Source organism: Gadus chalcogrammus, chromosome 14, assembly GCF_026213295.1.
Source record: "Gadus chalcogrammus isolate NIFS_2021 chromosome 14, NIFS_Gcha_1.0, whole genome shotgun sequence".
Lineage (NCBI taxonomy): Eukaryota > Metazoa > Chordata > Actinopteri > Gadiformes > Gadidae > Gadus > Gadus chalcogrammus.
Window position 1 is genome coordinate 1,440,073 of NC_079425.1, and position 15,520 is coordinate 1,455,592.

General features: G+C 49.1%; 1 protein-coding gene across 1 annotated transcript; it reads left to right on the plus strand.

Annotated features, from left to right (window-relative positions):
* Nucleotides 1-271: 271 nt before the first annotated feature.
* On the plus strand, nt 272-2,687 carry LOC130403127 (E3 ubiquitin-protein ligase TRIM7-like). Its single transcript, XM_056607309.1, is given in 2 exon segments — nt 272-491; nt 875-2,687. A coding segment is annotated over 1 exon segment (1,617 nt). The 5' UTR covers nt 272-491; nt 875-1,035; the 3' UTR covers nt 2,653-2,687.
* The last annotated feature ends 12,833 nt before the right edge of the window (nt 2,688-15,520 follow it).

The window sequence follows — 15,520 nt, forward strand, 5'->3', positions numbered from 1 at the left end:
GCTATAAAGAAAACGTGTAGAGCTGACCAATTAAAAACGGTAAAGGACTGCTGTTGAATCCAGGGTGGATTTTTAATGGATGTTATAATGATTGGGATCCCTTCGAAGTATTTAGTATGCCTGAAGTCAACATTATTTCTTATTTTCCGTTCTAACTCTGAAATGACTACTAGTGTCTCACAGCGTCCTCCTAACTTGAGTGTCGCGGGCACAACAAGTCGTTCAGAACTCTTTCAGGTCCACACACTGTTCAGATCTGTTAATGATATACCCGTAATAAAACACTATTCATATCTTTTAATTATGAACCTTTGATCAGAGTTCAACAGTCATTCAAACGATACGTGGAGTTAGTCTCCTTCAGGATGAGAAACCTTAGGTTAAAGAGGAATGACTTGAGGTGACGAGAGGGATCTTTTGCAGTAAGGAGAACTGTTTCAGTCACTTGACCTCCACTCCGTCGGAGGACGATGATCCACACATGAACCAAAGTGAGTAAAGACATGTCACTGGTATTATTGATAGCCTCATATTCCGGGCAAGCTAATGTGAATTCAGTTTAGATAAAGTTAGAGAAGATGACTGTGTATACACATTACATACTAACTTTAATATAAAAAAAATAATAATATTCGGGGATATATGAACACAGAACGCATTTTACAAGATTACTTTAGTATTCTTGGGTATATTAAAAGTTCAATCAAGTTGCAGATGATGGATAGTTAGATTCATTAGAGATGGTTGTAAAGCAAAGGCCAATGAAGTCTGTTCTAGCGTTAATGAGGATACAATGTATTTAATACAAACCCATCTTTATTGTTTGATGAGTTATTGTTGTCGGGTTATGTTAATGAATGTTTATCATTTCTAGACCTCCTGAATCTGTAAGAACAGACTACCTCTGGAGTTTATTAACAAAGAGTTCAGAACTAAGGAAGAGTCTTCCGAAGAGTCTTCCTGTCCGGTCCGTGTTGCACGATTCATTCACAGCAGCAGGGTTGCTTTGGATAGAGACTTTAGACCTCCACTAAAATGGCAGAGAAAATAACTCGGCTCAAGAGTTTACTGACTTGCAGCGTGTGCACTGAGATCTTCAAGGACCCGGTGTCTCTGGGCTGTCCCCACAGCTTCTGTTCCAGCTGTCTCCAGGACTTCTGGGCCCAAGCTAAGAACTAGAACTGTCCCGTCTGTAAGAGAAAAAACTCAAAGGATATAGTCCTTAACTTTTCCATGAAGGAGCTCGCTGACTCCTGCGCTGGAAGACAGAGGTCTGACCCCTCTGAAGAGGCCAAGGTGGTCTGCACTGAGCCCTCCAAGAGGTCTGACCCCTCTGATGAGGCCCAGGTGGTCTGCACTGAACCCTCCCAGAGGTCTGCCCCCTCAGAAGAGGCCCAGGTGGTCTGCACTAAACCCTCCCAGAGGTCTGACCCCTCTGATGAGGCCCAGGTGGTCTGCACTAAACCCTCCCAGAGGTCTGCCCCCTCTGAAGAGGCCCAGGTGGTCTGCACTGAGCACTTAAAGGATATCAAGTGGTTCTGTAAGGACGAGCAGAGAGCTGTGTGTCCTGTGTGTGAGTTCCCTCACCACCAGGGTCACATGGTGGTTCCTCTAGAAGAACAAGTCCAGGAGCTGAAGCAGCAGCTGAGACCTGACCTCAGGGCTCTACAGGCCAGGAGGAAGAGACACCAGGAGCTGGAGGAGACGTATGAGGCCATGGTTACTCACCTCAAGAAACAGCGGGTAAAGACCGAGAGGCGGATCAGAGCAGAGTTTGAACAGCTTCACCGGTTCCTGAGAGAGGAAGAGGAGGCCAGAGTGAAGGCCCTGGGAGAGGAAGAGGCGCAGAAGAGGAAGAGGATCCTCCTGGAGAGGAAGACCCTTCAGGAGCAGATCCGGTCTCTCTCAGAGGGTCTCTCGGCTGTAGAAGCAGACCTGCAGAAGGACGGCCTGTCGTTCCTCAGCGCTTCCACGCGCTCCCGGACCAGCGCCAGAGCCCTGCTCTCCGGTTCTGATCCCCAGCTGCTTCCTGGAGCGCTGCTGGACGAGGCCAAACACCTGGGAAACCTGGCCCACAGAGTCTGGGAGAAGATGGGGCAGAGGACCACCTTCAGCCCCGTTATTCTGGACCCAAACACTGTAAGAGGCGGGCTCCCTCTGTCTGATGATCTGACCAGCGTGAGACGTAGCGATGTAATCCAGAAGGTTCCCAACAACCCAGAGAGGTTCACTAGGTACCCTGAGTTTCTGGGCTCTGAGGGCTTCAGCTCAGGGGAACACTGCTGGGAGGTGGAGGTGGGAGACCTTCCTCACTGGGCAATAGGTGTTGCTAAAGAGTCAGTGGAGAGGAAAGGAGAGCGTTATGATTCACCAGATGATGGAATCTGGTGTTTACTCCACCACAGTGGAAAGTACACTCAGGGTACTGGTCAAACCCTGACATTGAAGAGGACTCCAGAGAGGATCAGAGTCCAGCTGGACCATGATGGAGGGGAGGTGTCCTTCTACGACCCTGAAGACATGACTCTCATCTACACCCATCAAGACACTTTCACTGACAACATCTTCCCTTTTTTTTATGTTGGATTAGCAGGTGAAGCCCGGACCAAAGATGTTAGAGTGTGTGGTGCCCCCTCACGCACTCAGCTCTAGATTGACCTGTGTGTGTGTGTGTGTGTGTGTGTGTGTGTGTGTGTGTGTGTTTTCAGTTCTGTTTGCCCAATAGAGTCTCTGGTGTGTAGAAACATATATGTATAGATATAATATATATTCATAGTATTGTGTTTATATATGAATATATATGACTATAGTATCATAGGCGGTAGAGGATGGTCAGGGAAGGTCTCAGTGCAGCCTGTGGATCATTAACAGTGAGGGGTGTGGGTGTTTTCTTGTTAACTGGTATAAATAGATTCTATATGTTAAATGTTGAACGACGGACTGTAATAGAAACACACAGAGAAACCAATGATATGGTTAACACAACTCAGTCGGCTGACACAAAACTAGGATTCACATGTGAAAATAATAATCATCTATCAAACGGTTGGTTATGTAATTCTATTACTTTTGGTTTTCCTCAATGCTGTTCATTCCTATCCGTGCATTACCTCACTGTTTGGGCCATATCTGTTTATACATAGTCACGCAGTGAATAGAAAGGTGTTAGGGTTGATTCCAGGGTTCAGATATGAAATCAATGATATAGAACATAATGATGAATGAATTATTATTATTGTTATTAAGTTATTAATTATTATGATTTGTGATTATTATGTGATTCCATTCCTGTTCACAAACTAAAAGTTATTTCTTACAATAAACATGTGTCGGCCTGTTCTAGGATTCATGTCGTTCATAATTCCTCCAGACGAAGCCGTCCTGACGCGTAAAACAGGAAACCGTCTTCACACCGGACTCACAACCATCGTCTTCATCGGCTGAGGAAGTCATCGTCTCCATAGCGACCGACTCGTTTCTCTCCTCACCGATTCATGGTGCTACTAACTGGCCCTCAATGGACCACACAGAAAATAATATACATCAAAAATCTGAATCTCATGATCCAATATTATTTTATTATAATGCTAAACGTTATCAATAATAAACAAGCATCCACCATAACGTGTCGTGTTGCCCCCTGGTGGGCGACCCCTGTAACCACAGGTGACGTCACCACGGGCCGCGCCACCGTCTGCGTCTCATAAGCAAAGTCACATAGAAGTTATTACTTTAGCATATATATATATATATATATAGATGGATGGATGTATAGATGGATAGATAGAACATAATGATGCATGAATTATTATGCTATTATTACGCTATTAATATATATATATATATATATATATATATATATATATATATATATATATATATATATATATATATATATTTAAGCGGAGGGCCGGCGACCCCCTTCACAGTGGTATAATGAGCACATGCCACTGACTGAAGTGATCTATTGCTTTTATACAACGGTTACTGTTATGGCGAAACGAAAGTCATAGACACTACATTTAAAAAGCAACCAAGAAAGTCAAAGTAGCCGTTTTATTAAAGAATACAAAAAAGTAGTCCCTCCTGGCTGCCGCTATGCATCGACGGTCGCTATGCAACACACTTAAGCATCCCTCCGAGAGAAGGCTCGGCTAGAGCGGTTCACCGGCAATTTATCCAGTTCACTCGCCGTGTGCCTAAGCTTTCGTTAGTCTCTCCATCGCCTTGCTCACTCCCGGAGTAACAACATTTACACCCTCTCCTCTGCATCATCCAACGTATGTTTTACTGTGTAACTGTTTCTACTTCCAGGCGCGGAGTGATATGCAAACTTTCACAAAATGATCGGGCGTCATAGCAGTTATGTATACGCTCATTATACAACAGTTAGGAACCAATCAGATCGCTGGATTTAGGCCCCCCGTTGTATGTATGTATGTATATATATATATATATATATATATATATATATATATATATATATATATATGTAGACCCGTTCGTACCTGCACTCCGTGGGGTGAACATAACATCGTTATTTATTTTAAATCAGAATTAATATTTAATATCCACACTTTTTCTCTAAATATTGAATCTACACGTGTCCCTCTCGTCAGAACGTCACACTTCCATCAAAGATAATGAACCCGAAGACAAACCATCTCCCAGCCGAACACAGACAGATGACGTCATGGTAGAGTCGTGACGGACAGACGGTGAGCGTCAGGAGGAACACCACCCAGCTAGCGGCTGACGGCGCCACCTGCAGGCGGAGGGCTTCCTGATGCTCGGGTGGTGTTCTGTAAACATCATCTCTAACACCTAAACTAACCATGCTAACCTAAACTAACCAGCTCTAACCAAACCACCTCTAACCCAATTAACCTCCTCTAACCTAAACTAACCACCGCTAACCTAAACTAACCAGCTCTAACCTAAACTAACCACCGCTAACCTAAACTAACCACCTCTAACCTAAACTAACCAGCTCTAACCTAAACTAACCACCGCTAACCTAAACTAACCACCTCTAACCTAAACTAACCATCTCTAACCTAAACTCACCGTCTCTAACCTAAACTAACCAGCTCTAACCTAAACTAACCACCTCTAACCTAAACTAACCAGCTCTAACCTAAACCAACCACCGCTAACCTAAACTAACCACCTCTATCCTAAACTAACCACCCCTAACCTAAACTAACCACCGCTAACCTAAACTAACCACCGCTAACCTAAACTAACCACCGCTAACCTAAACTAACCAGCTCTAACCTAAACTAACCACCGCTAACCTAAACTAACCACCTCTAACCTAAACGAACCACCGCTAACCTAAACCAACCACCTCTAACCTAAACTAACCACCGCTAACCTAAACTAACCACCTCTAACCTAAACTAACCAGCTCTAAACTAACCAGCTCTAACTTAAACTAACCACCTCTAACCTAAACTAACCAGCTCTAACCTAAACTAACCACCTCTAACCTAAACTAACCACTGCTAACCTAAACTAACCAGCTCTAACCTAAACTAACCACCGCTAACCTAAACTAACCACCGCTAACCTAAACTAACCACCTCTAACATAAACTAACCACCACTAACCTAAACTAACCAGCTCTAACCTAAACTAACCAGCTCTAAACTAACCAGCTCTAACTTAAACTAACCACCTCTAACCTAAACTAACCAGCTCTAACCTAAACTAACCACCTCTAACCTAAACTAACCACTGCTAACCTAAACTAACCAGCTCTAACCTAAACTAACCACCGCTAACCTAAACTAACCACCGCTAACCTAAACTAACCACCTCTAACATAAACTAACCACCGCTAACCTAAACTAACCAGCTCTAACCTAAACTAACCACCGCTAACCTAAACTAACCACCTCTAACCTAAACTAACCACCGCTAACCTAAACTAACCACCTCTAACCTAAACTAACCACCTCTAACCTAAACTAACCAGCTCTAACCTAAACTAACCACCTCTAACCTAAACTAACCACCTCTAACCTAAACTAACCACCGCTAACCTAAACTAACCAGCTCTATACTAAACTAATCATCTTAACACTGAAACCAACCGCCTCTAACACCTAAACTAATCATATATAGGCCTAGTACATAAAATGACCATCTCTAACTAGTAGGCCTACCTAATCTAATCATCTCTAGGCTGTAGTACCTAAATTAACCATCTCTAAGTGTACCGTCCTAAACTGACCATCTGTAACACCTAATTAAGACTTATTGGGGATATGTGTAGTGTAGTGGTAGTAGTCCGTTGGCCTCATGACCGTGGGGTCGCCGGTTCAAGTCCAACCTCAACCAGCCATTCTGTGAGACGTGTCATTACATTAAATAACGTTTACTATCATCTGTCATCATATATAGGCCACCCTTCTCCTCATACTGTAGGACCCCTCATGGATGCAGTCGACTCTTCCTTTTTGGATTCATGCCATATATATTTATTAACAACTTAACAGAGAAAACATGAAGTTGAAACAAGGCTCATGAACTATTGTAATAAATCTTTAAATGTATGTAATGAAAAGGGCTTATATATAATATTATCAAAGAGATGACTGTTTTAAGCTGTTCAATATTGTGCTAACTGACTCAAGAGCTACAGTCAAGGGATTACATAGGATACCTAATGTATACATTCAATGAGCTTCACCGGGCTGTTCGTGATTGACAGTGCTCTGCCGATGACACGAATAACAACGGGTTGATTTCGCGGTTGATTTTGATTTCCATTTTCTGGAACCAGAGTCTCATCTCCATAGGACGCGACTAGCAAGGACGCGTCATAGCAAGGCTGCAGCCTTCACTTTGGGAAACAGCCATGGTTCCAGAAAATGGAAATCAAAATCAACCGCGAAAGTCGCTTGTTATTTGTGTCATCGGCAGAGCACTGTCAATCACGCACAGCCCGGTGAACGGCACATGTGATTGGAATGTACGTCAGCCGAGAGCAACCAATAGGTTTAGAGCTAAATGGTCCGGCCCCCAGGAACGTTTTCAGATTCGACTGTCAGGAGTTTCAAAACGAGTGGCGTCAGAACACTGCCAATATTCACGTGACTCAAAGCTTGCGCCTGTGTGGTCAAATCTCTGAAAAGTCGGTGCTGAAAAGTCAGTTCTGAAAAAATACGTTGTAATGTCGTTAACGTACACCTTTACAAGTTTTTAAAACAAAATATTCAACCTTTCAAAACGTATTTCTCAATGTATGAACACCTGTTTGCAGAATCCCATTTACAAGGTTTCAAAACCGGGCAACAATGAAATACACTGTTAGAACAGTGCCAGATTTGAAACTCTGCAAATGCGCTGGTGAAATTGTTTGATCTTTGAAAATGTGTTGGTGAAAATGATGAAGAAGATAAAATAGAACACAAAATCATGTTTACAGATGTTTGAATTTTAGTTTTATTTTTTTTCAGGTTATAATCTCTTTTTTCAGTGTTGCAAAACCTTTATTACAAGGTGTTGAGTTTTCAAACCCAGACTTACAAGCCTTTGAAACTTTTTTTTTCAGGTTTGAATTATGGCAGGAAACTGACTCTATACAGTTTTAAGATATGACCAAAATACAAGCTGTGGTCGCTCACACTAAAGCTCGCTGTGCGTGTGCATGAACCATGAACCAACCTGTCGGCGGCTGGCTGTAAACAGTGCTGCGCCTATGAGTAACTTATTAATCGCGCGACACAACGAATCGACGACCAAATTCGTTGCCAACGCATTTAGTAATCGATTTTTATCGATTTTATCGATTCGTTGTTGCAGCCCTAACACACACACACACACACACACACACACACACACACACACACACACACACACACACACACACACACACACACACACACACACACACACACACACACACACACACGACTGTAAATGTATGCACAGTTTATTCTTTAAAAGTGATACAATCAAGTTTTACATTTAATGATCAGGACATACAAGACTGTGTGTGTGTGTGTGTCACACATTGAGAAATTAATAATAATATTACAAAATCTCATCTGTTAGCCATTGTTTAATTTTTTTGCATAAATCATTTGCTTGTGTTGACGTCTTCAAAAGTCCAATTGATGAATACTCCATGAATGACAAGCAGGACCATAAATATTCTGCTATAATAGTGGCACAGACATAATGGATGCTGGGGATACACACACTGTCACAATCTTAGTTCTCAGTAAATAACCACCACTAGAGTTTGGAGTCTGGAGCTCGTTTAAACATTGTGTTCCCATGATGCCGTTCTCGGCTAACTGAAGGCAGGGATGCTCTCAATTAGAACAAACCCCTAATCCCCCGGCCAGCCGACCACAAAACACCTCCTCACTGACACACTGACACACGCCACTGTGGCAGGTAGATTTAAAAATCTACCAGCCACTCATCTTTTTTACCAGCCACTTTTTATACGCTATATATTTTTCAATATATGCGTACATTTTAAACAATATAATAGTAACAATAGATAAGAAAAGTGTTTTTCATACACATCAGTTGGTGTTACGATGACAAGTTTGGGGATAATTCATCTATACAAAGTATTTTCATTAAAAAACGAATTGACATATTAATAATAAAACAACATGCATGGCTACACCATCATAAGTCAATAGGAACATTTGTTTTTTTGTATTTACATGTGACTGCATACAAATGTGTCCACACAGACATGGTAACTAACGTATGATAGTAAGCATTATATGCCCTTAACACTAATATTCAGAAGAAAATATGTGTGGCATTCAGTCCAATGCTGAAAATATATCTGTGGCATTCAGTAGGCCAATGCTGTGGTAAAGTGTGGAAAGTATGACCAAGTGTTTCTTTCTGTTCAATAGATAGAACTTTATCAATCCCCTGTAGGAGAAATTTGTTAATGTTTGTCCCTATAAAACAATAATGGTAAAATAATAAATACAAAACACGACGGTAACTGAGTAGGTCAAACCGTCCAATCTGAAGGCTCTACTTAACCACTCCCCCTACTCACTTCCACCAATGCGAAGCGAACAGAAATGAGTAGGGGAGGGCGTAGCCTAACTAGTTTGTGAACGACCCAGAGAAACGCAACTCAAATTCAATCCGAACATATATGAGGCTTTAATAAAATCCCGGACGATTTTGAAATTCCGACACACATTTTTTAAAAGTGTGTCAAAAAGAGGGCATGTCCGGGCAAAAGAGGACGTCTGGTTACCCTACCGTGTGGTGTGTGAGCGTGTGCATGGGTTGAATTGCGTGTGTCTCACGCCGAACGCGTGAGACTTGAGAGCCCTGTTACCGATATTATCCCGGATATTGACAGTCGCAGTTCAGCAAAAGAGGCGTAGAGGAAGAAGGGGCCCGGATGTTGACAGTAATGGTTGTGGAACTGTGCAGAGCCGTATATAACGAATGTATGAGATATGCAAATTTGATCGGACCTGACTGGAAAGTATTACCCGCCACAGTGGCGGGTGAAGTGACACAATTCACCCGCCACCATACAAATCCACCCGCAAATGGCGTGTGGCGGGTGTTAATTTCCATCCCTGACACACACACACACACACACACACACACACACTAGGCGTCCCATTAAATACCAGGGGAGCGTGAGAGAGCGAGGAAGAGCGGCTCATGTTAACAAACGGATAATTAGTCTGTGGTTTCGATGGACATGCAAACACCTGGTGTCTTTTAAGAGTTGAATGCACACACACACACACACACACACCAGAGAGGATCTGAGACATATGTTATGTTACCCTCACACACTGGGCGACGCAAAAAGCCATAAACGTATGTCCATTGCGTTGTGTGTTGTGCGCCTGCCTGCCTGCCTGCCTGCCTGCCTGCCTGCCTGCCTGCCTGCCTGCCTGCCTGCCTGCCTGCCTGCCTGCCTGCCTGCCTGCCTGCCTGCCTGCCTGCCTGCCTGCCTGCCTGCCTGCCTGCCTGCCTGCCTGCCTGCCTGCCTGCCTGCCTGCCTGCCTGCCTGCCTGCCTGCCTGCCTGCCTGCCTGCCTGCCTGCCTGCCTGCCTGCCTGCCTGCCTGCCTGCCTGCCTGCCTGCCTGCCTGCCTGCCTGCCTGCCTGCCTGCCTGCCTGCCTGCCTGCCTGCCTGCCTGCCTGCCTGCCTGCCTGCCTGCCTGCCTGCCTGCCTGCCTGCCTGCCTGCCTGCCTGCCTGCCTGCCTGCCTGCCTGCCTGCCTGCCTGCCTGCCTGCCTGCCTGCCTGCCTGCCTGCCTGCCTGCCTGCCTGCCTGCCTGCCTGCCTGCCTGCCTGCCTGCCTGCCTGCCTGCCTGCCTGCCTGCCTGCCTGCCTGCCTGCCTGCCTGCCTGCCTGCCTGCCTGCCTGCCTGCCTGCCTGCCTGCCTGCCTGCCTGCCTGCCTGCCTGCCTGCCTGCCTGCCTGCCTGCCTGCCTGCCTGCCTGCCTGCCTGCCTGCCTGCCTGCCTGCCTGCCTGCCTGCCTGCCTGCCTGCCTGCCTGCCTGCCTGCCTGCCTGCCTGCCTGCCTGCCTGCCTGCCTGCCTGCCTGCCTGCCTGCCTGCCTGCCTGCCTGCCTGCCTGCCTGCCTGCCTGCCTGCCTGCCTGCCTGCCTGCCTGCCTGCCTGCCTGCCTGCCTGCCTGCCTGCCTGCCTGCCTGCCTGCCTGCCTGCCTGCCTGCCTGCCTGCCTGCCTGCCTGCCTGCCTGCCTGCCTGCCTGCCTGCCTGCCTGCCTGCCTGCCTGCCTGCCTGCCTGCCTGCCTGCCTGCCTGCCTGCCTGCCTGCCTGCCTGCCTGCCTGCCTGCCTGCCTGCCTGCCTGCCTGCCTGCCTGCCTGCCTGCCTGCCTGCCTGCCTGCCTGCCTGCCTGCCTGCCTGCCTGCCTGCCTGCCTGCCTGCCTGCCTGCCTGCCTGCCTGCCTGCCTGCCTGCCTGCCTGCCTGCCTGCCTGCCTGCCTGCCTGCCTGCCTGCCTGCCTGCCTGCCTGCCTGCCTGCCTGCCTGCCTGCCTGCCTGCCTGCCTGCCTGCCTGCCTGCCTGCCTGCCTGCCTGCCTGCCTGCCTGCCTGCCTGCCTGCCTGCCTGCCTGCCTGCCTGCCTGCCTGCCTGCCTGCCTGCCTGCCTGCCTGCCTGCCTGCCTGCCTGCCTGCCTGCCTGCCTGCCTGCCTGCCTGCCTGCCTGCCTGCCTGCCTGCCTGCCTGCCTGCCTGCCTGCCTGCCTGCCTGCCTGCCTGCCTGCCTGCCTGCCTGCCTGCGTGCGTGCGTGCGTGCCTGCGTGCGTGCGTGCGTGCGTGCGTGCGTGCGAGTGTGTGGTTAAGCCCACCTTTGCAAGGAGGCTGAGGGGGTCTTGGCAGGACAGTGGGAGTGATGTCATTTCCTCCATGAGGTCCGGGACCTCGGGCTGCAGGTAGATCTGCAACATGTCCGCCAGCTGGGCCAGGCCCCGCCTCTTCTGCTCGGACATGGAGTCCAGGTCTGAGGGCGCAGACAGGTGTGTTTAGGGTGACAGAACCCAACGTCTGGAGGTCTCTGGAGAAGAAGAAGACGTTAACCATTATGAACCCCAGCAGGGAGTAACGCTCAGGTTAGATATATATATTAGTGCTGTCAGTTTAACGCGTTATTAACGGCGTTAACGCAAACCAATTTTAACGGCGTTAATATATATATTTATTTTCTTTGGCTCAAAACAAAGAAGCAGTAGCCTGACTGCTGTGTTCAAGGCAGTGTGTTTGTATGTTCATTGTTTAATTGCACTATAGGCTTTATTTTTTTGTCGTCCTGTTTTGATCAGTATAGGCCAATGTTGTTATCAATAAAATAAAAATATATACACACACACACACACACACACACACACACACACATCAATAAGCACTTTCAAAAGGAAGAAGGATTGTAATGAAGGAAGGGGTCTTACGTGACTCGTGCTCTTCTAGGGTGTACAGCTCCTCGCTCTGCTTTGTCGATGAATTCAACTAGAAATAAACGCATAACAACCTTATTCTTCCTCCTCGTTCAGTTGAGTTGGAGACTTAACGTACTACATCATAGGCCTCACTGACAAGCTCTTAGTGAATGTACATTCTACAGAGAGGATTATGAAGTACCTATAGAGCATTGGCTCTCAACGTGCGGCCCGCGGGCCAATGGCGGCCCGCAGAAACATTCCTATACAGTCCCTAAAGAGGGGATGGATCACAGTCCCTAAAGAGGGGATGGATCACAGTCCCTATAGAGGGGATGGAACACAGTCCCTATAGAGGGGATGGATCACAGTCCCTATAGAGGGGATGGATCACAGTCCCTATAGAGGGGATGGATCACAGTCCCTATAGAGGGGATGGATCCCAGTAGAGGGGATGGATCACAGTCCCTATAGAGGGGATGGATCACAGTCCCTATAGAGGGGATGGATCACAGTCCCTATAGAGGGGATGGATCACAGTCCCTATAGAGGGGATGGATCACAGTCCCTATAGAGGGGATGGATCACAGTAGAGGGGATGGATCACAGTAGAGGGGATGGATCACAGTAGAGGGGATGGATCACAGTCCCTATAGAGGGGATGGATCACAGTCCCTATAGAGGGGATGGACCACAGTAGAGGGGATGGATCACAGTCCCTATAGAGGGGATGGATCAGAGTAGAGGGGATGGATCACAGTAGAGGGGATGGATCACAGTCCCTATAGAGGGGATGGATCACAGTAGAGGGGATGGATCACAGTCCCTATAGAGGGGATGGATCACAGTAGAGGGGATGGATCACAGTAGAGGGGATGGATCACAGTAGAGGGGATGGATCACAGTCCCTATAGAGGGGATGGACCACAGTAGAGGGGATGGACCACAGTAGAGGGGATGGACCACAGTAGAGGGGGGGTGGACCACAGTACCGTCAGAGGGGATGGACCACAGTAGAGGGGGGGTGGACCACAGTAGAGGGGGGGTGGACCACAGTAGAGGGGATGGACCACAGTAGAGGGGATGGACCACAGTAGAGGGGGTGGACCACAGTAGAGGGGATGGATCACAGTAGAGGGGATGGATCACAGTCCCTATAGAGGGGGTGGACCACAGTAGAGGGGGTGGACCACAGTAGAGGGGATGGACCACAGTAGAGGGGGGGTGGACCATAGTACCGTCAGAGGGGGTGGACCACAGTAGAGGGGGTGGACCACAGTAGAGGGGATGGATCACAGTAGAGGGGGTGGACCACAGTAGAGGGGGTGGACCACAGTAGAGGGGATTGACCACAGTAGAGGGGATGGATCACAGTAGAGGGGATGGACCACAGTAGAGGGGATGGATCACAGTAGAGGGGGTGGACCACAGTAGAGGGGATGGACCACAGTAGAGGGGATGGACCACAGTGCCGTCAGAGGGGATGGACCACAGTAGAGGGGGGGTGGACCACAGTACCGTTAGAGGGGATGGACCACAGTAGAGGGGGTGGACCACAGTACCGTCAGAGGGGATGGACCACAGTAGAGGGGATGGACCACAGTAGAGGGGATGGACCACAGCAGAGGGGATGGACCACAGTAGAGGGGGTGGACCACAGTACCGTACCGTGGAGGTGAGGAGGATCCTGGCTGCCAGCCGCACCGAGTCGGTCGGGGCCCTCGGCAAGAGGTCCCGGAGACACACACACTCTCTCTTATGGACGGACCACGCCCGCCGCTGGACACACACACACACACACACACACACACACACACACACACACACACACACACACACACACACACACACACACACACACACACACACACACACACACACACACACACACACACACACACACACACACTAATAAGGATGTGTGCAGTGCTATTAAACCATTGTGAATATGAAAAGCTTGTGCCGACTCGGACCCGGTACCTGGCAGGACGCGAGCGGTCTGACACTGGGAGCACCTCCGCAACGACGCACGGCTGGAGGGAAACAGGAGGAGGAGGTTAGAATGAAAAGACAAGAACAAAGATGGATATTAAACACATGGTCTGTTAGCTCGACAAAACTGGTTTCTTTGCGAGCGCATTAAAAACCACAGACGCATCTCCCCCTGGACTGGGAATAGGGAGGGCCGGGTTTAGAGAATAATTGGTGGACTGGTTCACGAGGGAGAGCTGGTCTGGGTCATTTACATTTGTTTTGCTGATCCAGAGCAGAAAGCGCCGTAGACATCGTTAGCTCCGCCTCTCTCGATACAAGCGTATTACTGCAGAACTCCTGTTTTCTCCAACCAATCAGCAATAAACACAACAGGAAGAACCACACCGGACTGGTGAATGAGGAGCCGCAGTAAAGGGGGGGGGGGGGGGGGGGTGGGCGTTGGTTATTGTTGCCGTCTGTCACTGCCAACCTGGTACACTGGTGCAGCTTCCACTGGGCCTGCAGGGGGACTGGTCTTAGCAGGGGGCTGGGGGGGGGCTGTAGGGGGGGCTGTAGGGGGGGCTGTATGCTCGCTCTGTGGGGTAGAGGAGACAGCTCCACAGACCCTGGGTCCACGTGTCCTGAAGGCCATCGCTCATCTGATCACAGCATCAGACTCTCCGCAGACACTCATCGTCCTCCACACACGGTCCGTGTGCGCACGCACGCACGCACGCACGCACGCCGCGCCACGCCGTTCAGTGTCTCCAGCACCCATCCGTCAGGGTCCAAAAGACGGCCGCCATCGGTAGGAGGCCCCCGGAGAATATTTTCTCCTTCTCAAAACGATTCACCAAACACACACACACACACACACACACACACACACACACACACACACACACACACACACACACACACACACACACACACACACACACACACACACACACACACACACACACACACACACACACACACCTATAGCTCCTTTCCCCCCCCCCCCCCCCCATCACTCTTCCGGTTGAAGGGTGTTGTGTTGTGTTATTTATTGCTTCACTCACACGCTTCCTTCTGTGTACGCTGCCAGTGTGGCCAGACATGCCTGTGCGTGTGTGCGTGCGTGCTATATGTGTGTGTGCGTGCGTGTTACATGTGTGTGCGTGCGTGCGTGCTATATGTGTGTGTCTGCGTGCTACATGTGTGTGCGCGCTATATGTGTGTGTGTGCGTGCGTGCTACATGTGTGTGTTCTGCAGTGCCCTGTTCAGTCTGTCCGGAGCCGAGCGGGAGACGCACGTCGTCCCGCCCTGGGAGCCCGGCTCGGTGGACACACGGAGAGCGTACTGCTGCTGCCGGCACTGGGAGGATGATGCTGCCCTGCAGACGCCCGGGTCCGCTGCCCCCCCCGGTACGAGACCCTCGCCCCCCCCCCCCCCCCCCCCCCCTCTCGGTACGAGACCCTCCCCCCCCCCCCCGGTACGAGACCCTCGCCCCCCCGGTACGAGACCCTCGCCCCCCCCCCTCTAACCACCGCAGAGAGCAGCGCTGCAACGTAAACACGGACCCGGTCTGCACAGCATCAGTACTTCTAGGAGGTGGGGGGGGGGGGGGGGGGGGGTCCTGCT